At 49.3% G+C, this 21947-nt stretch overlaps 5 protein-coding genes across 5 annotated transcripts; 4 read left to right on the forward strand and 1 right to left on the reverse strand.

Annotated features, from left to right (window-relative positions):
• Positions 1-329: 329 nt before the first annotated feature.
• On the reverse strand, positions 330-3327 carry BCR38DRAFT_368143 (uncharacterized protein). The gene is made up of 4 exons (XM_040857253.1): positions 3104-3327; positions 2916-3034; positions 951-2857; positions 330-896 (listed from the first exon to the last, which is right to left on the reverse strand). Exons 1-4 carry the CDS (start codon positions 3166-3168, stop codon positions 558-560), a joined length of 2430 nt encoding a protein of 809 aa, XP_040716281.1. The 5' UTR covers positions 3169-3327; the 3' UTR covers positions 330-557.
• A 200-nt stretch (positions 3328-3527) lies between these two features.
• Positions 3528-5196, forward strand: BCR38DRAFT_431942 (histidinol phosphate phosphatase HisJ family protein). The gene is made up of 3 exons (XM_040860137.1): positions 3528-4181; positions 4245-4784; positions 4873-5196. The coding sequence occupies exons 1-3, from the start codon at positions 4020-4022 to the stop codon at positions 5095-5097; spliced, it is 927 nt and encodes a 308-aa protein (XP_040716282.1). The 5' UTR covers positions 3528-4019; the 3' UTR covers positions 5098-5196.
• A 726-nt stretch (positions 5197-5922) lies between these two features.
• On the forward strand, positions 5923-8828 carry BCR38DRAFT_340868 (uncharacterized protein; the record flags this gene model as incomplete). Its single annotated transcript, XM_040855818.1, has 3 exons — positions 5923-6075; positions 6827-6840; positions 8195-8828. 3 exons carry the CDS (start codon positions 5923-5925, stop codon positions 8826-8828), a joined length of 801 nt encoding a protein of 266 aa, XP_040716283.1.
• A 5285-nt stretch (positions 8829-14113) lies between these two features.
• BCR38DRAFT_431960 (uncharacterized protein) lies at positions 14114-16138 on the forward strand. Its single transcript, XM_040860138.1, has one exon. It carries the CDS (start codon positions 14388-14390, stop codon positions 15882-15884), a length of 1497 nt encoding a protein of 498 aa, XP_040716284.1. The 5' UTR covers positions 14114-14387; the 3' UTR covers positions 15885-16138.
• A 2280-nt stretch (positions 16139-18418) lies between these two features.
• BCR38DRAFT_484598 (OPT oligopeptide transporter) lies at positions 18419-21699 on the forward strand (the record flags this gene model as incomplete). Its single annotated transcript, XM_040863764.1, has 12 exons — positions 18419-18496; positions 18546-18592; positions 18646-18724; positions 18778-18859; positions 18910-19748; positions 19808-19867; positions 19920-20364; positions 20438-20693; positions 20757-20820; positions 20877-20960; positions 21017-21382; positions 21484-21699. 12 exons carry the CDS (start codon positions 18419-18421, stop codon positions 21697-21699), a joined length of 2616 nt encoding a protein of 871 aa, XP_040716285.1.
• Positions 21700-21947: the final 248 nt, after the last annotated feature.

Raw genomic sequence — 21947 nt, forward strand, 5'->3', positions numbered from 1 at the left:
GGTGGCTGCTTAGATTGAATCGGTTCACCGTGGGCTATAGCCTCTGCAATGGTCATAAAGCGACGATTCGGGTTACTTAGTGCCTTACACTTCTTTTCTCTCTTCAAGCAGTCTAAATCCTCCTGAAGGCCGCACTTTGGGTACGTTCGACCCTGAATTCGGCTTCTATAGCCTCAAACCCCTTGGCACCCCCTGGTACCTACGGCGGGTGGTTGGCGATCATTTTTTGCCGATATCGCGTATCTGACAGCTCGTCTTGGGCGTGGTTTCGTCAGCGGATTTGGGATGTTGAGTCTGTATTCACAATACCTTGCGTAGAACACGAGTATAAGATAATATAGTATAATAAGATGAAGAGAAAGGGAAAAACTATTAACTAGGATCGCCTGGATCTCGTAGCCCTTTTTCACATTTGAAATCCAAGGACATCGCAAGCAAGTGGTATCTCATCAACCAGTGTTTCCACTGGATCACCGCAACCTCTCGCCTGCCATATAACTAATACATAATTACCGACAACTTTTACAAATCATTCTGTGCTCAATACCAAAAAAAACTCAAGAAATGTCCCATTCGCCGCCTTCGTAGTCCATATCGCCTTGATCACCAGCATCGCCTATGTCCGCAACCGCACTGAAGCTAGCGTTTTCGTCTGCGTCTACGTTGGGAGCCTTTGACTGTTCTTCATCAATGCCACTAGCCACGGGCAAGTCGCTATCTGCCCCAGCGGTCTTCGGCGCCGACATAGTCCAAGTAAGTTCCAGCATCCCCTCAACTCCAGGGATCGTTTTGTTAGCTGAGGCGCCAAACATGAATTGCTCTGCCGTCTTGCGGTCCTTGAAGGTGATATGAGTTGTCGTGGGGTCTGTGTGGATTGCTGCAAACTCGCCGATGCCCTGAATGTTGGTTAGCTAAGACACTGGGAAGGCAACAAAAGGTTTGACACTTACGAAAAGATAGTGCCGTAATGCTTCGTCTTTCGACGGGTCGGTGAAATCCACACCTGTTAATGCGATGATCTTAGGCCGGTTGTCAAGCGAGTAAGCAGCATACGCAGCATGTACATCTACACCGGCGCCTCCCCTACCACGGTACCCATAACCACCTCTGGAAGCTCGGGGCGGAAAGCTGCCACGTCCCCGGTAAAAGGGCCGTCTGCCTCTTCCACGACCTCTGGGCGCCCAGGAGGATGCCTCCTCCTGCACCGCGTCGGCATCGAGTCCAAGTGAGTTAGCCTCTGCCTCCAGCTCAGCCAGCTTCGCACGTAGCGTTTCCGCCTGTGACGGCTTGGCACCGTCATTGCTCGGTCTAGATAAGATAGGCGAAAGCGAAGCTTCTCTCACACCGCGTGCAGCGAGCTTGGCTTGCAGCTTACGCTTCTCTTCTTGCTGTCGCGCCGCTAAGGCACGCTTCTTCTCTTCAAGAGCCTGTCGCTCCCGCTCGATAGCTTCGCGCTTTTGCGTCTTCTCTTCGTGTATCCTTTGGGCTTCTTCTTGCTTGCGCTTAAACTCTTCCATGTCAAATTCAGGCTCCGTCGACGCTAGTTTGCCTGCTTGACCATTTGCGGAGTCACTTTTGGCACCGTTCGCTAGCTTAGCATTAGATGCAACTGGAGACTCATCCTTATACCAATATACCTTAACAAATCGGTTATCAAAGACAACCTTTGGAGATTTCCAAGCAGCATTCGCAGAGGCCCAGCTGTCAAACTTGACAATAGCAATGCGCTTAGGATGCGATGGCCGCAGTGATACATTCTCAATGGTACCAAACTGCGTGAAGAATTCGCGAATTGCATTTTCGTTGAAGTTCTCTTCGGGGATGCTCTCCACAACAATCTGCGTCTTCGTCTTGTCATGCACAGGTCCCTCGGCAGAGAAAGGTGCCCGACTACCTTTACGTTTCGACTTCTTAGGTTCTCGACGGTTAAAGGGCGGCATTTGTGGGGGCATTTGTAGCAATGGCATGTCTACGGGCTTAACAGGTTGTCCTGGGTGCTCCAACGTAATAGACATAGATGCGTCATTGGGATCGTACTCGTCACCTGGCGCCTTTGCAGGATAGGCAGGTCCAGTTCCATGTTTGTATAAGCACTTGTTGCCTCGGGAACAGAAACCCTTCGTCTCATAGTCCCTGCAGCGACCGCGTCTTCTCTGCGTATGCGGTGTCGAAGCGGGCCCTGAGTATACCGGCGTGGGGAGAGGTCCTGTCTGGGGCATCTGGATTCCCATTTGTGCACCAAGTTCCTGCAGTTGTCGAATGTTCTCGAGAATACTGTTGGCATCAATAGGCGGCATACCCTGTGATGACGAAGTCTGAAAGGGTTGATGCGGACTATAACCAGGTGGTCCTGTGCTATGAGGAACGCCGGGAAACTCGTTGACGAGATAGCCGTTGGGACCGCCACGACCTCGTGCACCATAGGCGTCATCAAAGCGACCGCCACGCGGTGTGAAGATACCGCCTCTTCGTGCCTGCTTATATGGCGGAAGGTCTGTGTCATCCTGCTGATACAGCGAAGGGTTATAGGGGCTCCACGCCGGGGTCAGAGGGTCAGGGGCATCCAAGTCACGGTAAGACCGCTTTTTCGATCCATTACGGAAAGGTTGGTTGGAGAAGGGACCGCGAGTATCGACGTACGGAGTATGATGCGAGTCCGGGAACATAGGCGGGGGCTGCGGCGGCTGATATTGCAATTGTGATGCTGGCCCCTGGGGTACATGTTGAGATTGCAGGGCTTGCGGTGCCGAGGGCGGAGCGGGCGCCTGTCGCGGGATCGGGGGAGGCGGCGGAGCACCGGGAACGTACGATCGGTACTGGACAGCTTGGAAGACATCGTTTGTGAAGGCAGCGGAATCTGAAACGTAACCAAACGTCAGTACGCGAAGAAAGGGGAGCATATGAAGCTTGCACACCTTCTCTAAGGAAATCCGGTATCTCTTCCTCGAAAAGCTTCCGTATGGAGTCGACATCGCCATCGTGTCGCAGGAGCGCCAGAACGTAGTCAGCCAAGACATCGGCATCGGCATCGGATCTAGAGGGATAAGTAATAGTGAGTTGGGGATCGTAGGAGTTAGATAGGTGACTAAGATGGCAAACTGACGTATTTGCGAGCCGCTGAACAATCCACGCTTTGAGCAGCGGCGCGTCATTCTCAGCGAATAACATGATGGTGAATCGGAAGGCAACAACGATCACGATGAGGCTAGACCATTTTCTTCCAGCTACAGCTTCTTGATCCGAAGTCAACGGCCGATAGCTGTTGGCACATTCGATCAATTGTGCTGCTGATGCGTGCTTGCGTTGTTGATGCTCCAAAAGTGTAGCTCGATACCTTGCCTAGGGTAGCTGCAAGGCTGACGGAAGCCACGGCTTTGAAAATTTGATGCTTGCACGCTGATTGGATGAACCATGCAAGCCCACCCTAATGACGAAAGCTTTTGTGGCACCGACCATTTCTAGCCTAGTGGGAAGATCTATGGTGGGGTGGGGCATCCAAAAGTTTACTTGGACAACCACCTGTGGGATGGTCACCGGGTCGAATGGAGGCTTCTTCTCCTTATTCCTCATCATTACCCTCACAACTACAACGGTGGTAATCTAAAGGGCCAATAAAGGCATAATATCATGTATCACTCTTCAGCTGTATGGAAAAAGCAGTAAGGGATTCCTTTCGATTCAGCTCCGACTGTGCAGGGATCAATGCACACAATGTTACTGCATCTTTATCGATAGCATCCACAATTCGATAAGGTCTCACTGAACTTGGCTGAGATGATTCAAAGAACCCAACTCCATGAGAAAACTATTTCAGAGTGACCTTCCAAAGTAAGTTAGGGATACTTCTCCAATAATGTTTGACCGTATCTCGGATTCATAGGGAGCCACTGGGAGCCAGCGAAAATTCTGCAACACAATCGTAGGGCTTTAAGCAAACGACAATTCGTGTTGGCTATTGCCTATTTATTAATTCTCAGATCCTGTCCAGTTGCCAGCGTTGGAGCAACCCAATAATCAAAATGGCTTTCACAATGCACTCCCATTCGGGGCAGTTCTGCCCTGGGCATGCCAAAGACCAGCTGGAGGATATCATCAAGCACGCCATCAGTCTAGGCTTCACGACGATGGGGCTCACCGAGCATATGCCACGAACGGGATTGGACGACCTTTATCCTGAAGAGGCAAGTACATCATCCCAAGTCCTAAATTCGGGCATTTTCTCTCATATGTCTAACTTTGCGAAGCTCGACAACCCAGAGCAGTCCCTTGCCGAACTGGGTCCTCGGCATGAGGCATACCTGGTCGAAGCGCAACGACTACAGGCCGCCTATGCGTCGGAGATCCACCTCCTGATAGGCTTTGAGGGAGAATGGTTGCGTCCTAGCTACGGTCCACTCATCAAATCCTTGGCCTCTCACCCTTGCATCGACTACTTCATGGGCTCGCTCCACCACGTGAATGCCATACCCATTGACTTTGATTCGGCGTATTACCAGAAAGCGGTGGAATCCGCCGGCGGCACAGAGGAGCGGCTCTACGAAAAGTATTACGATGAGCAGTTTGAGATGCTCGAGGCTCTGAAGCCAAGAGTCGTGGGTCACTTTGATCTATGCCGGTTACTGAGCGCGGAACCAGGTCGAGATGTGAGGGAGTGGAAGGGGGTCTGGGAGAGGATAGTGAGGAACTTGCAGTTTGTGGCCGAGTATGGAGGTTGGCTGGAATGCAACAGCAGTGCGTTAAGAAAGGGGCTTGTGGAGCCCTATCCATGCCGTGCCATTGCGGAGGTAAGTTGCAAGGTGCCTTTCTTTAACTCTCCTGTTTTCCCTTTTCGCTTTAGACATTGCATAGATGTCTGAACTGACCTTCGATTAGGAGTGGTTGAGCCGAGGAGGCAAGTTCACTCTTTCAGATGATAGTCATGGCATCGCCCAGGTGGCAACGAATTACAAAAGAGCACTGGAATACCTCGAGAGCCTCGGAGTTTCTACCCTCATGACACTAGAGAGAATCCCACCTACAGGAGTGGCTCATGAGAACAAGGCAACACTGGTCACAAAGGAGGTGCCAGTCAGCACTGTGAAGAGATGCTTTGAATAGATGGATAAATGCATAGATTTCTGATATCGTTCTGTCCTAGATGCCCTAGCTGCTCAAGTAAGCAACCCCCAAATCAATGATAGAATCACTTTCCTGTTCAATGTTCTAGCAATGCCCGGTACGAAACAGGTACTGAAAAGTACTCGTCTGATTCTTAGTGCCTTTAGTGTGTCCACCTTCCTATCAAATTCAATGTCATATCTTCTTTAAGGTGGCCTTGATTTATTTGGTCCTCCACCAACGGTTCTATCCGACCTACACGACCGTTGCCTAGCAAACGAAGGCGACTTGATACATGATATAGTGAAGACTGAGCTCTGACGCCTTAGGCACCAGAAAATCATTGAAGCCAATTGTAGACCCGCTTTAATACCCGTTGCCAGCCCGAATTTCCTGGCCATTGAACTTCAGGGTTCAAAGTCTTGAGGTCGTTACCCTTGCTTGCAACCCGAAAGATGAGGGCCGACAACTCTAGGCAACCCAGCATCTACCTCAGAACTTCACACACCGACATTGATCCCATACTCATTCCAATGCCTCTTGGTTGCCAGTTCTTTAGGCTCACCTCAATGCGACATTCAGATTTTTCTGCAAGCCCTGTTGTCTGATCCATCCCATCAAGACCAGCTAGGGAGCAGATTAGCGTGGATCAAACAAAAGCCCTGGAGGGTGGCCAGCAAACGACTCAATCACCAAAGATCACGTTTTTCAATCACTACACCCCAACTTCCACTTGATCGTCGATTTTCCTGTCATCACGGCGTGCGAATCAGATTGTTACTTCTCCCTACGATTAAACCGCATGCACCTTACTATCACGTCAAGATGGCCACCACACCCAGCCAGCAGCAGCCCGGCTGCGTTCAATGCGGGAAATCGCATGTGAAGATGTCATACTGCCCTAAGTGCAAAATGATTCCCTATTGTTCGCGCGGCTGTCAGCGATCTGATCGCAAACATCACGGGCCTCGTTGCGGCGTGGAGGAACTTCGCGACTTTGCTATGCCCGCCGAGGAAGTCAGAGCACACGTCTCTCAAAGCAACCTAGCTGCAGGCGCTACGTGTGTCCATGATAATACTGAGCATACTGGATATTCTGGGTCCAAGGCTCCGCCTGTGCCTCGGTCTTCACCTGGCCCTCAGCAAGCTGCGACAGTCAAACCAGTAGCTATGTCACACGCCACTCACGGCCACTGTCACAGTCACTCAGCTGCAGCTGCCACGAGTTTCCACGGTCATAGTCGCCATGCTGGGCCCAAAGCTTCGCCAGCACCTCAGTACTCATCAGGCCCTCAGCAAGCTGTGACGGCTAAATCGACAGTTACATCACACAAGACTAACAGGCTCGATCACAGTCACTCAAGCACAGTCCCCGCGGGTTTCAAGGGTCATGGTAGCCATAGTGAGCCTGATGGTTCACCTGTGCCTGTGTATTCGGTTGACCCTTACCATAATTCGACGGCCAACATGGGCTGGCCAACGCACAGTGGTCCTTGGCAAAGTTCCATGGCCAGTCGCGCTCAACCAACGTCCATTGACTCACCTGAGGAATGCCATGCCGTGCTCAATGAAGTAAACGATATGGTGCTTGATGCCAGTGCTAGATTAGGGGAGGCGTTGCAACAGAACAACGCAAAGACGAAAGCCCCGATACCTCCCAGTTCAACATCAGGTTCCCCGGCCGTGGCTTCCAAAACAAAATCACCCTCTTGTGCTTCTTCGATGCCAGCGCCGTCCTCATCTGTAACTTCGACAGCAGCACTCTCCCACGGAGCTTCTAAGAGAGAATTTCTCAAGAAAGTACTCCCCTCATATGTTGCTCCAAGCCTAGTAGCAACCTCTCATGTGGCATCTCAGAAAGCATCTAAGAAAGAACCAGCCCCTGGTAATAAAATAGAACCGCCCCGTTCGTACCGCGGCCCCAATTTGAGCAAGGCAGCGCAATCTGAAGACATCGCGGGCTCGGTTCTTCATCAGCTCAGAAGCTACCTTCCACAAACACCTCCTGCACATGCGGCGCCGCCGGCAACCTATGTGGGCAAAACACATCGCCATCGACCGCCTCTAGATAATATTCAGCAAACCCAGGCCAATGAGATTGCCAAATGTCTCATCTCGGTCATGCAACTGAAGAAGCAAGACAGCACAGGCGACGACAACTGCGGTCATTGCTGTTGCAGTGGGCATAAAGCCCACTCTAGCGTAAAACTCGGTGGTTTCGGGACTGTAGCGCCACAGACGAGCGAGAAAGTTGCTCCTTCGAAGTCGCCAGACAAGTCTGCTCCCGTTGGGCCTGAACCGTCGACCGTTCAGCAGCAACAAGGAGAAGGTAAGCGCCCCTCGCCCCCTCCCCCACCCTTGCTGTTAGAATCTCTATATCAACGGAAACTGACTTGAAGAAAGTCCCACCTCTGCCTGCTGCTCTAGAGGCCCTTAAGAGAGCTCCGCCGGCGACTCCTGCAAAACCATCCTCAGAGCAGTCTCCACGCGAAATAGTTGCTGGAGTGCTCCCACGACTCGAGAATCTCTTCGTCAGTGCAGGTCTTCCACCCAAACCCATGATCCCAAGTCAGCCAGCTAAAGCAACCCCCGCTGCTAACGTCGACTCCCAACAAGCCAGTCGCATTCTAAGAAAAGCGGCAGCTGAAATGGCTGAACGTCTGGACAAGCAAAGATTTTCGGAGATGCCAGGAACCTATCCATCTTCGGATGGAGGGGTCACAGACGAACCTCAAGCTAACAAGGGCAAGAAGGGAATGCGTTTCCAATACATAGATCCTGGCTTAGCTTCCATCTATGCACTCGCTCTGCAAAGCGACCCAGCTTCTGTACTGTCACAACCCCAAGCCGAAGATACGGAATCACTTCAGATTGCCGAAGCTTTGGGGTTCATGTCTGAGACGCCGCCCTCGGAACTGTCGAACAGTGGGTATCCCGAATTTACCGACGTTGCCCTGGCCTGTATGAGTAAATTGCAAGGTCTCCTTCCTTTCTCCCACACCGTAGGACCTCGCCGCCAGGCAGAGGGATCTCACACTAGCCCCCAACCCCAGTCATCGTCCCACAAGGCCTATGATCCGCCGGTCGCCACGGCCAGCGACCCTCCTCAACGCCTCAAAATCAAGCGCCGCAGGCCCTTCACCCACCTCGATAAAGGTGATTGGCTCTATAATCGGCCCGTCGAGGACGTTTACCTGCTCCTCCTTTCAGCGTACCGTCTACGCCAAGAAGATAACCTCCGATTCTCGGGCCCTCTAGCAGTCGATCCTTGGATCATGAACACAGAACCTAACCTCTGGGGCTGTACGTCCTCCCTAGAAGGCTTCCAGATATTTCTTTGGTACTGCCGCTCGCGACCCGGCCTCCTGCCCCCCTGGTGGAGCGAAGGCCACCACCGACAAGTCCTGCAATACGCCTTCTGCCGACGCGACTGGCGAGATCCATTCACAGTCGACTTTGAGAGCAAGGAGCAGCTGTGGACGAAGCAGTACATGCATAATAGAGACCCAACCATGCCGCTGCAATTGCGCGCCTTCTCCGAGCATGTGTACGCATTTGGTGCGGGACGGCAGAACTGGACTATGGCTGCGCATATGGAGGCGCTGTTGGAACAGGGCGACATGGCGAAGTTCATTGACCTGATGGATACGTTTGGCGAGTGCTATATCCAGGGCGAGGACCAGTCTGAGGAGGGGATGAAGTGGCATATGCAGTTCAGAGTTTTGCGATGATTGAGTCGTTTTTGGAAGAGTGTATATAGATCTCGGCCACGCCGGTTTGAGTTGACTGCTCAGGGTGCAGCTGGATACCCTCAGACAATGTTGTTGAAGACTTGACGTCTGAGAGGGTATGGATAGTTAGCTTGTATTGAGTTTAGGACTACGGAAATTATTGAGACTAGTGCACACAATGAGAACAAGAGTAATGCAATCTTTTATATCCCCTCGCTGTGGCACAGCTTTGGTTATTTTTGATTCTAGCCCTCCTTAAGTAGCGGTAACTAGCAGTTTTTGTAGTAATCCTAGGACATTTGGATGATTCAAGGGGCGCCACGGGTATTCCATGAAACAAGACTACCTAATCCACGTAATAAGACCTTTCATAACATGGGATATTAGCATTTATACCACGGAATAGGACGGTTTGTTCTCTGGGATACCATTTGGGGCATCATGTGTTAGATATTCACGTATCTTGCAGTATGACCGTGATATGACGGTTATATGAAAAGAATAATTTGGTGGTTACGGTTAGGTCACCGTTTTTTCCATGCTCGATCCCTTCTCTCTGTTCTCTTGGCTGTGTGCATTGCCTTTAAGTAATCTGAAGGGTCCAGCCTTACTAGGCTACCTCTATCCCGCCTTTATCCTGAAGCACAAAGCGCTTTTATTCTAAGCATAAAGCGCCTTTCAACCTTAGGAATCACTGTGGTGCTCAATCCCACATTTAATATCAAACAACAGTCTAGACAAAGCTAGAACTAACGATATGGTGCTTCTATGCTCCAATACCATGTGACCCGTCGTTTTTGACATCAGGGGTGTGGCAAGATATCCATCAATTATAGACACATGTATAGAGCTATAAATAACCATGAACATAACGTACCCCACAAGCAAGTTGGCCACTTTTTCTTGGCACCGTACGAACAACCTTTTAATTAACATCTTTACACATACCAAGATGGGATCGAATTAGAAAGAAAGCGATATGATTCTAGCGTATCAGGCGCTTCAATCGAAACCTGAATTAAGCATCCGACGCGCTACCCAACTCTATAATATCCCTCGTATAACTCTAGCTAACCGAAAACGCGGACTACTATCTCGACGCGATACTCGGCAATCTAGTCGTAAGCTTACGGAATCAGAAGAGTTAGCGGTCGTACAATACATACTTGACCTAGATTCGCGATCATTTCCTCCCCGGCTCTATGGTGTTGAAGCTATAGCTAACTGTCGAATATCACGTGTGTCCAATCGAGTAGTCAGAAGTGCGTAAGATTGTATATGAATGAGGTGTCTTGTTCTCTGTGTTCTGTTCTCGCGAACTCCCGTTGCTCTGCCTTTTATAGATTCTTTAGAACATGTCGGAGGTACATTGTTCAGGTGTCTGACCCCTAAGTAGACAGTAACTTTGGTTTTACTTTTGGGAAGAGGGGTTCCTTTCGCCGTCTGAACTTTAAGTGACACTAGTCTTCTCTAGTGCCATATTATTTCTGAACCTAGGAACCAGGTGCCCTATCTGACACTAACCGACTGCTCCGTAACCGTGGCGCTGGACGCGTCGGCGTCAACTGGGCCTCGAACTTCGTACGACGACAACCAGACCTTCGGACGCGTTTTAATCGAAGAATCGACTACCAACCAGCCTATTTCGAAGATCCTAACGCGTATCGCGCGTGGTTTACGCCTGTACGAAATACAATTACGAAATATAGTATCTAAGAGGCGGATATCTATAACTTCGACGAGACAGGGTTCGCGATAGGCTTAATCTCATCCGAGATGGTAGTTATAAGTGCCGAACGACGTGTAAGGCCTCGTACAGTCCAACAAGGTAATCGAGAATAGGCTATAGTAATCCAGGGTATTAATTTGTCCGGCTAGGCTATCCCGCCGTATATTCTTGTCGCGGGTCAAAACCACCTCTTATCCTAGTACGAGAATAGCCCATTCCCGTCCGATGGGGTAATCGCTGTAACCAAAAACGGTTGGACAACAAATGAGCGAGGCGTAGACTGTATTCAGCACTTTGATCGCTATACGATGGATCGTACGAAGGGTGTTTATCGTCTTCTTATCCTCGACGGGCATGAGAGCCACCACTCGACGGACTTCGAGCTATATTGCAAAGAGAATTGTAACGGGGTAAGGCCGGACACCAGGGAAATAAGTTACGGTGGCTAGGGAGGGCTCCTCTGTCTTCCTTACTTCAAAAAGGGACACGGAGATAACAGGCGACTTTCAACAACTCGTCATCTTTTTCATCATCTTATTCAATCAACTTGACTTTTGTTTTCTATTCCAGTTAGCTAGCCCTTCAATTATGCGGTTCATTCCTACGTGCACTTAGACACTACTTTCGAAATCCTATTATTATGCCCTTATCTTAGCCTTTACAATGACAAAAGCTTGTATCTTGCTCTGATCAGAGAAATCCAGTGCCAGTGAGAGCTTCAATTCGACTCCCAGAGCCAGACGTCTTGTTCTGAGAATCATTCCGACGAGAGTCTCAGAGGCACATCCGACCAACTCGCGCACCAGACGTGCAAGAGCGAAGCTCTTGCAACCAGTACCACGATCTTCGTCTGATCAGACCAACAGATGGGATATGTTGGTACTGGAGCCGTCTGTTCAGTGTGTTAGGTGGTAGGTATATCCTACTGACCGCCTGACCCCGTTTCAGCATACTATTATTACACTTAGTATGCCTGCTCATTCGTCACATAAGCTCCAGCCTCTCGATGTAGGCTGTTTTAGGGCTTTGAAAAGGTCGTACGGCAAAGAAATTGAAGACCTAATACGGGCGTATATAACCTATATCTCGAAGGAGGATTTCTTTTCGGCATTCTATAGGGCGTATCGTACGACTATAACTAAGTCGAATATCCAGGCAGGCTTCAGGGGGACAGGACTTATTCCGTACGACCCGGAATATGTGATTTCACAGAATAGCTCCCCGACGATAATACTTACGGCTATTGACCAATTTTCACGTGGTGCGACGGCTGTTATGCATCGGTTAGTTTTACTTAAGGATGAGGTTACTACACTTCGGAAGGCTAATCAAGAGCTAAGCCGTCGTCGAAGGACTCAAAATCGACAGGTACAAGATGGAGGATCTCTTAGTTTACGAGACGCTCAGGACTTACAGTCTCAACGGGATATTGAACAGCAGCTACAGGATGATATACGTGTAAGTCGTCGTCGTACGAGACCGGCCGAGCCACGCCGACGGCGCTGTAGGATCTGCGGAGAGCCCGGACATAATGCTCGTACTTGTGAGAATGGTAAAGATACGTACGAGGAAGAGGATTCCGATTAGTTTGAATTATTATTTTTTAGTTTAGTTAAGTTATTAAAGTTATTCATACGGTGCCAAGAAAAAGTGGCCAACTTGCTTGTGTGGCCAACTTGCTTGTGGGGTACGTTAGCACTTCTAAACATATCGTCCGCCCTACTTCATGTAATAATCTTATCGTCATAGCAGTCCTTCTGGCGCCAACCCCTGTGATAGGGTCCCTGCACGTAGTACGTTCGCAAGGTGCAGGCCGAAAATAGGTTATTGCATTGATAGGGAGGAAAGGAAGTAAATCCCAACAACTCCCGGAAGTGTGGGGTATATACAGGTCATTGAGGCACCTTGGTTTTAGCAAAGAGACCACCCCCTGTTACATGGATTTCGACAAGAGCTTGTCTTCCTATGGGGTTACGGAAATAATTTCAACTAAACACGAGACTCAATTGGATGGCTCGTCTTATGCTATATTCACCCTAATGAATGCTGGCAAGTTCTGGATGAGAGAAGACGCCTTACTTGACCGGGAGAGAGATCTGCCCAAGGATTTCTACTTGACCACTTGGTTCACCGATCAGCTGATTGACTGCCTATCGGTACAAAAGGACTCAGCCCAATCCTTCTTTGTCTCCTTACCATTCATCACTCCCCACTGGCCATTGCAGACTCCAAAAGAGAATATTGAATAGCACCATGGCGTGTATGCTTAGGGGTCTTTTTTGAAAATAAAACGTTTGCAGAAGCTATTAAACCTTGCAATCATGCCTAAGGATGTCGAGCCAACTCCTGTGGGTCCAATTGTGCTTCCGGATCAAGGATGGGACAAAAGAAGCCCAGTAGAGCATGTCGAATCCGCTTAAAAGATGGAGATCTTTGCCACCACGGTACATCTCATGAATCGGAACATCAAACGTGTGATTGACCATCTGACACCGATGAGATTAAAAACAGCTGTATCCTCTTCATGTCAGACAACTTGCCGAAGGGGCTCTCCTCGAGGTATGGGCATGCCGGACTCGCATATATGGTACGGCCGGAATAGGCTTGTGCATCAATGGCATCATCTCGCAGCTTCAGTATGTGGATTACTGAGGGCGGAATTCGCCGTCAGTGTCTCATCAGCTACCCATCATTTGGCCGCCTTGAATCTGTTACGAAATGCTTTTACACCGCCAGGGACCGCGTTTCCACGAAACTCGACCTAACTAATGTGCCACACCCTGGTACCAAGTTCCGTGGCAGAGATGTGGCTATGGTTTGTGGCTCTGCATGGATGTCGCATGTGCCTGGGAAGAGTGAAAGTCTCCACGATGAGGAGAAGGAGGAGATAGGGTGGGGGTTGTGCAGTCTCCGGGCCATTCGCCAGAGTCTGGAAGACGCTATACATGTGTGTGTCCATGGGGCAAGGATCGCCGGGAATTGTATAATTTGGACAAAGATCACGGCAAGATTCACGACAAAGCAAAGAGTGAGCAAGAGATCCTGAAGCATTTAGTGCAACAATTTGAACTCCATTATACCGAGACGGGTATTTTTGACCCAGACCGGCAATTTGGCGTTCATTATGCCTAGGTCCATCGCTGTTAAGGTCAGTTGGTGTTTGGAACTAGGACAATCAGTCCAGACTTTTCAAGCCACTTGAGCAAACTGGAATAAACTGATTATTGGACATTAAATCAATTAACTATCAGTATAATAAAATCGAATAGGCCAGTTATCCCATGTCTGATCGGGATGTTTCTTTAGTCATAAAACCTCCAGATTGGTTACCCGATGGATAGATAGACTGATGGATGGAATGAACGAACAAACGACAGTGAATGCCTGGAACTAACTGTGAATTTCCGGCTCCATACAAAGCAAAAAAGAGGCAGTGCCCTGGTCAATCGGGTTGGTAGGTGGCTCGCTCTCCTATTACCTTAGTAAGCTCCCAGGTCGCGCAAGTGAAACCCCACCTTTCGTCGTCAACCTTTTGCCAACCTCTCGCGACTTTTACCGTCTCTTCTCGAACTTCACCTTTTGACGAGCATAGTAGGTAAATATGACGCAAGGTGGCTCTTCCCCGAAGCATTGCCCAGATACCGCATCTGTTTGAGGGGCCAACATTACTATGCTTGCCTTTTCGATCAATTGAGACCATGTCGCAAACCCCCCAAAGATCAACCTGACCAGGTCCAAATTCTGTCTAACAAGGATTCGCAACATTCTGAGGGAATTCATTCTTAAAATATTTGCGGAAGTCCATTGGTTCTCATATAAACGCGCTCATAATGGCGGAACGAGGGGTTTTTGTGAAAATACTTGGTATAATCGTCACATTGCTCGCCGTCTGCAACACAACAGCCGCGAAGCTCACCTACAAGCTTGAACCCTGCATTATCGAGTCGGACTCGCCATTCATTCCGGATTGGACAGATGAGGCAGCCTGCATCCACTCTCTCCTCCAGGGTGCCCGGTCCGGCATGCCGATGCAATCGAGCTGCTACACAAACCAATGCTTTTGCGAGCCCGACTTGATCGCCGCGTCGAAGCGCAGACTTGATGACAAGAGTTCTTCTTCTCTCATGACAGTTTTGAAAGATCTCTGCAAACCCGAACTTGCCATCCAGGCGGCTAGCCTACTCGACAGTTATTGCGCAGCTTTTGTCCTCGACCTTCTGTCAGACACCGACTTGGCCGATTCAGCCCTTCTTCCAGGAACGCCTTCTGTGGTCGAGCATGGGGTCTCAGACGCGGTGGATTTCTTCGACGGCCTCTGCTGGCCAAATGCAGATGCCTGTCTTCGAGAGACTCTGCAGGATATGAACAGCTTCGTGGCACTCCTTGGTTACGCTTCAGACCTAGACTTGTGCCATCCTCGAGGCGTGGTACCCGAGATCGTCGTCCAGCAAGCCCAAAGTCGCGCGAGACAGTGTAACAGCAGTCTAGCCGAGGTCAGAGTCTCCATAGTGATGGATACTTACTGCTCCGTCAGACAGCAGCAGTCGTGGGATACACGAAACAATCACACTTGCGAGTTCTTGCGCCTAGGGCTTTCGTCCACTGGACCGGAAAGCTTGGCAATGTCACTGCCACTGACGGTTTGGACTGCCCCCCGTCACCATGCTCTCTGGATATCCCCTGAAACTCACCATGGCTATGCAATTCCGAGGTGCATTCCTCTAGCTTACGCGATATTCGGCTCGTATTGCTCATTGGATCGGACACAGGGGTGGCTCCTGGTCTCTATACTCCAAGGCGCTGTATCAACCACGATATCTGGTTTCCTCGAAGCCTTGCTTTTTTACGCCGTTTCTCGATGGCGGCCGCCGACCTCCGAAGCACTAGAGCCTGTCCCCTCCTGGGTACAGAAACTGTTGGGACATTCATCGTTCCTGCAACCAGTAGTCATTCTTGGACACGGGTGGGGCTTTGTCGCTATTTGTCAGGTGGTGAAGATTATAGTAATGGGTTGCGTGCTCTGGGCTTTTGACCTATCTGGCAATTTCATTGCATCGTGGCTTGGAAACTCTGTTATACATTTTGTAGCATTGTTTTGCTGCCTCTTCTATTGGGGTCGGTTTCACATGAGAGGTACGACTGGCCTGAGGCGTCGTGTACTCCGTCTCGAGGAGGAGGTACATTCAATGAGAGAGCAGCTGCAGGGACTTGAGGGGAGGGCGCAGGCCGTTACGGAGCAGCCAAGGGTCCAGACCGAAGTCTTGCAGACACAGAACGACACTGACAGAAATGAAACGAGCCCTAGACGTCGCCACTCGGTAGTCTGAGAAGTCGCTGCCCGACTCGGGTTTGTATGATGCTTCTTCACGTCTCAAGTTGAGACCATGGGCAGATAAATTGGGATAGTATGCATTGGGAGACGGGATGCATCATTTTCAGAGGCGGCACAGGCCTTCATCTTGTGTACGGAGGATACTCCGCTCCGCTGCAGGCTCCCCCTTTTCCATTAGTTCATAATGGATCAAGCGCAACTTTTGTAGTCAGTCACCAGAGGATACAGCCTTCTGCAGTAGAAATAGACAAGTTTCTCGAGAACTCGATGTGTGGTATCCCATGAATATTTTTGCAATGAGTAACGCCTATTTATGCATATTAATTCCCGACACTTCAACTTGCTCGACTCCAACGGTCTTGCTAACTTGAAATTCCTAAAATGAGAATCCACTGGTATTTTCATATATTATAGGGTTGAAGAATACATTGAATACTGCTCACATGGCCTACACAATATACACGACCTAAGCCTTCATTCACTTGGAGTGTAAAATAACAACCTCGAGTGAATTGATTCACGCTTTCAGCTACTTAAGCGAAGCATTCACCAACTTTTCAAGTTCTTCTCAGGCAGGAGTTAAACATTCTAAGAAATCTAGGCCCTGTCTCCCAAATCTGTCCTCAAAATCATTCTCTGCGTTTCCCTCAGAACTTGGAAGATAGCATGAAAAGCTACGTGTCAACAATACAGCTCTGTTAAACTACTGACCTGAGCAACATGTACCCCATTTCTGCACTAGTCCTCGCCATCTTGGCAACGTCACCCCTGGCTGCTATAGCGAAGGTCGAAATGACATGGATCTCGATACCGGACGACCGATTCGAGTGTGGTGACGCTGCGAACAGCGCCAATCCTCTTCCCGACCATATGGGGGGACTGCCAGGACATAGAAGACTGACGCGAGTACAATGACGGGTACTGGCGGACCTACGACTGGGACGACAATATTGAAGATATGTGGGTGAATATCAAAAGTTCCGGCGAATGCGCGTTCGCTATTAGACACCAGGATGGCAGGTCGACTGCCAATTTTCGGTAAGTCCCATCCGCCTCTGACTTATACTAGTTGCTATGCTCACATTTATGGAATGCTGAGTCGGCAATGGAGATGTGGCCGACTTTGTGGAGCTGGCTCTCAAGAACCAACCTCGACGGAACAGTGGCCCAGGCTGGCGAGTTCTGGTGTCACGACGCAAAGGATGAAACGAGAAATGAGCGATTGGACTGGCGTGTTGCGAAGAAAAGTTCCGCGGTTACGGGCAAGTTTTATTTAAGATAATCCTTCTGGCACTTTTCCTGCTGCTACCCCTCACGTAATTCGCTGTTAAGTAGAAACACTTATAGGTGTGGAGGGATGTTTGTAACTTCAGCTAGTGACGATGTATAAAAAGTACTAAAATACTGTTACATAGTTGTATAATAATCCCTACTTTCTTCTTCGTTCTGATAAGAGCAGTTCATATAATTAAACATATAAACTGTTGGTTTTTATACTAAGTATTTCGAATGTCGAAGCTGGAGAATAGCAGAATAGATTCAACGCATTAGAAGATGGTCCAAGATATGCCTGCTCCGACCTCTAACACGGTGACTAAGTGATAAGGTTAGAACAAAGGTATTTGTGGATTGTTTTGCAGCAGTTTATTCGTACTATGATTCTGGTATAAGCAGTCTGTTTGTCGTTATGAAGTAGTTTAAACTAGTATCTGGTGGAGAAAGGTCATACTATAAGACAGGAGGTGCTGTGGTATATCTGCAGTTAGACCAGATCTAAGACTTGACTGGTACAGTAGTCTCGTTTATAAATGTTACTAGCTGACCAACACGACACCAAGTAGAGTACAATGTTCGACTCATTGAGAGCTTGCCCGATCGAGAATCCAAGTCTGGTGTGAGCATTTTGCCAAGATAAGTGGCCGACTCCGCAAACTTACAACTCCTAAAGTCGACAAAGTCAAGGTCTTGCGTGCAGTGGCTGCGATCGCATACTTAGTATTGACTCTAATCACGTTCACTCTCAACTCATGGGACAAAATGATTCTGCCTTGCAAATGAGTCGATCGGTTTTGTGAACGTGGTGGGACATTGGTAGGATGCGTCGATAAGTCTGCAGTGACAGAACTATATATTTCAGGTAGACGGGCTGTTAAATCAGATTGCGAGTCTACAAATTTGACAGCACTCATGAAAAGGCACTTGCATCAGTTGATATTGAGTTCTTCGGGAGTATGGTTCTCTTAAACTTATCTAGTTCCACACACCCCTGATGAGAAGAGATAATTTCAACAGACGGCAGGACTCAACTTCCTTCGGAGGCTGGAATTAACTCAATCATTGCATGCCACAGACTAGTGGATGAGCAAATTCAGAAGCATAATACAGGTAGGTTTTCAAATGAAAAAATCTGCACACTGCATTCTACGTCTTGGACGTTACATGCGAAATGATCCCATGTATTTCCTGACATGAACTTTCTTACATTTTGTTTTGAAATTACCGGTATTCACAGAATTATTGGCATTCAATATGACGACGTCAAATCCCGAAGAACCCGGCATCCAACCTATTCCGCCCGAGGAAACAAGTCAACCCAGCGGAAGAACGGTGCGTTTGAAAGGAGATCCATCTGGACAAGAATCTGACGCATCATCAGACGCAGAAGTCGGAAAAGCTCAGAAAAATTGAAGTGGCGATTGAATCGTGAGCCTCGTGATATACACCCTTGATGCTGGTCACGTTCTGATGCGCCGTAGGAAGCTCAATGTCACTGAAGATGATCTCCTCGAAGCCAGAGCTTTGGCGCAAACGATGGCACTTGAAAGCGTCCATAAGGTATGCCAATGCCCTAGTCTGACAATATTTTGCTGAAGTTTATTTCTGCATAGGTCATGAAAAATGCATTAAAACTCCATGAGCGCGATCCTAACTTTCCCCATTTGATCCTGGAGAAAACGAGAGAGTTCCTGGGTAAGGATGAAGCCAGGTGGTGTTTGAAGTCACTGACAGTATCTCCGTAGCCATCGAAAACGTATTCCAGAATTCGGAGAAGCATGAAGACTTGGTCTGGGAGATGAAGCTGCAAGCAGCTCTCATCACTAACAACAGCCCGTACGCCGAAGTGCGAGCCGTGGTCGATAACACAGATGACCCATCTACCCCTTGCTCCACGGTCCGAGCATGGTTCATCGGCATCTTCTTTTCTGTCTTCTTAGCCTTCATTAACCAACTTTTCTCTATCCGTCAACCCCCCATCAGTGTCGACTCCAACATTGCCCAGCTCCTTGCCTATCCCCTGGGCAAGGCGTGGGAAAGGTGCATGCCGGACTGGCGTTTCACTCTTTTCGGCAAGCAGCACAGTCTCAATCCGGGACCTTTCAACAAGAAAGAGCATATGCTGATCGCCATTATGGCCAATACTGCCAAGTCTCTCCCCTATAGCCAGCTGATTGTCTGGACGCAAGTGTTGCCTCAGTACTTTCACCAGAAGTACGCAAAGGACTTTGGATATCAAATTCTCATTGCCTTGTCAACCAATTTCATAGGCTACGGTCTGGCTGGCTTAACCCGGAAATTCCTGGTGTATCCCTCGTTTTGCCTCTGGCCTGCCTCACTCGTTACCATCGCTCTCAATTCGGCGCTTCATCATGAGACCAACACGGCGATACCGGGACCTTTTAAAAAGCGCTTCACAATGTCGCGGTACAAATTCTTCATGTGGTCGTCTGGAGCCATGTTTATCTACTTCTGGTTTCCGAATTACATATTTGAGCTTCTCACGTATTTCAGCTGGATGACGTGGATCTCGCCCAATAACCACAATTTGGAGATTCTGACTGGGTTCCGAAATGGTTTAGGGGTAAGAAATTCCCCTAGAATGAGGGCCATGTTTCATTGGCTGATGTGAATTGTGTTTAGCTGCTTAACCCCTGGCCAACGTTTGACTGGAATGTCCTCCTTTCACATGTAGATCCTCTGGTAGGCAATGCTCTTGTACAGTCGCTGCCAAATCGGCACTAATGGTCGGCAGATGGTTCCAGCATTCACAACCTTCAACACAGCCCTCGGTGGCTTTCTCTTCGGACTCGTCATCCTCGGCATCTACTATACCAACACCTGGAACACTGGATACCTGCCCATCAACTCAAACCGGGTATACGACCATTTCGGCAAGCTCTACAACGTATCGAGGACTCTCGATCATCGTGGCATGTACGATCATGACAAGTACATGAACTACTCAGCAGCTTACCTGGGCGCCGCCATCACCGTCGTGTACGGCGCTTTCTTTGGCGTTTATGCTGCCGCTATTACGCACGTGGTTTTGTTCCACCGCTGCGAGATCATGATGGGCTTGAAGAACTTGTGGCGGACTTTCTTCCACAAGCGAGCGTCGGGCGGCGAGAACGAAAATGATTCGGGGCAAGACGATTACGCTGACGTTCATAATCGTTTGATGGCCGCTTATCCCGAAGGTAGATTGACTGACCTACTTTGAAAAGAAAGACCCTTTTCGTTCTACAGAAACTTACCACCAACCGCAAACAGTTTCCGAATGGTGGTATTTCTCGACGCTCGTGGTCGCCGCAGCGCTCGGCATCGCTGGCGTCTCGGCCTGGCCCACGCATACCACGCTGGGGGTCGTGCCTTACGGAGTGATACTGGCGTTGATATTTGTCGTTCCGCTGGGTATGATCAAAGCTATGACCGGAATCGAGGTGACACTCAACGTCCTGGCCGAGTTCATCGGGGGGATGTTTGCTGAAGGCAACGCCCTCGCCATGAACTTTTTCAAGTCTTTTGGGTAAAGCGAAGCTCGCTCTGTCTACGTTCATATTCCAGAAAGCTGGGCTGATGAAAGTCTCAGATACGTCACATGTGCCCATGCCGTGCATTTTGCGAACGACTTGAAAGTGGCGCACTATCTCAAGGTAGGAAAGAGGTATATGCCACCTAGTGGGGTAAGACTGGTGCTAAAGATTGGCAGATTCCACCCTGGCATACGTTCGCTGCTCAGATGATCGCAACACTCGTATCTACCTTTGTTAGCACGGGAGTAATGCAGTTCCAAGTGGGTGCAGGATGAAACTTCCCTGCACATTTACACTGGCTGACCAACGCTTGCAGATCAACATCGAGAACGTATGCCAACCCAACGCCCCTATGCGCTTTCTATGTCCCGGTCCAAACACCTTCTTCACTGCATCTGTTTTATGGGGCACCATTGGACCAATCAAGATGTTTGGGCACCAAGGTCAATACGGCGCGCTTCTCCTAGGGTTTCCGCTGGGGGTAATCACCACTGTCCTCTTCTTCCTCCTGGCGAAGCTTTTCCCCCGGAACAGACACCTACGACAGGTCCATCCCGTGGCCTTGTGGTACGGTGGTCTCAACTGGGCCCCGTACAGTTTCTCTTACCTCTGGCCATCGGTCCCAATTGCTTGGCTGTCATGGATCTATGTGAAGAGCCGTTACCTTGCGTTCTGGTCTAAGGTGGGCAATATTTACTCTTCTTTCGTCACCAGCTGTTGTTGAACACCGTTTCGATAGCTGTTTACTCCTTGGAGACAGCAACTAACGATGCGCCTTGTCAGTATAACTTCGTCCTTTCCGCTGCTTTCTCCGCCGGAGTCGCCATTGCAGCAATCGTGATGTTCTTCACAGTCTCATGGCTTGGACTTGAGATCAACTGGTGGGGGAACGAGCAGCCATCCAGGGGCTGTGAGGGCAAGCCTTGCACCATGCTGAATTTGAGCAAAGGGGAACGGTTCTTGCCTTGGTGGAATGGCCGTCATGTACCAGCACCGTGAACAGCCGTAAGAAATGGGATGGAAAAATTACGGCGAACTCAGGTGGAAAATGTGGGATAGTTCGATATGCCCGTGTACTAAACCAGGTATAACATACTTATCGCACCTAAGTACGCCGTTTGATTTTCTCATCCGCCATAGTTAGCTAACTTTGGGTACATTCAACGTTGGGACCAAGAGCTGGAAAGGGTGCGAAGTGATGATGTGTGGCGATATGCTGTCTAACTACCAAGCAGGATAGGCCGGCT

The sequence above is a fragment of the Pseudomassariella vexata genome, assembly GCF_002105095.1.
Source record: "Pseudomassariella vexata strain CBS 129021 chromosome Unknown BCR38scaffold_6, whole genome shotgun sequence".
NCBI classification, from domain to species: Eukaryota; Fungi; Ascomycota; class Sordariomycetes; order Amphisphaeriales; family Pseudomassariaceae; genus Pseudomassariella; species Pseudomassariella vexata.

Coding starts and splice junctions, on each gene's coding strand:
- BCR38DRAFT_431960 (XM_040860138.1), top strand. CDS start 14,388: ATGGCGGAACGAGGGGTTTTTGTGAAAATACTTGGTATAATCGTCACA.
- BCR38DRAFT_431942 (XM_040860137.1), top strand. CDS start 4,020: ATGGCTTTCACAATGCACTCCCATTCGGGGCAGTTCTGCCCTGGGCAT. Junction 4,182..4,244: donor ACGACCTTTATCCTGAAGAG/GCAAGTACATCA, acceptor AACTTTGCGAAG/CTCGACAACCCAGAGCAGTC. Junction 4,785..4,872: donor CATGCCGTGCCATTGCGGAG/GTAAGTTGCAAG, acceptor ACCTTCGATTAG/GAGTGGTTGAGCCGAGGAGG.
- BCR38DRAFT_368143 (XM_040857253.1), bottom strand. CDS start 3,168: ATGTTATTCGCTGAGAATGACGCGCCGCTGCTCAAAGCGTGGATTGTT. Junction 3,035..3,103: donor GTTCAGCGGCTCGCAAATAC/GTCAGTTTGCCA, acceptor TTATCCCTCTAG/ATCCGATGCCGATGCCGATG. Junction 897..950: donor CATTACGGCACTATCTTTTC/GTAAGTGTCAAA, acceptor ACCAACATTCAG/GGCATCGGCGAGTTTGCAGC.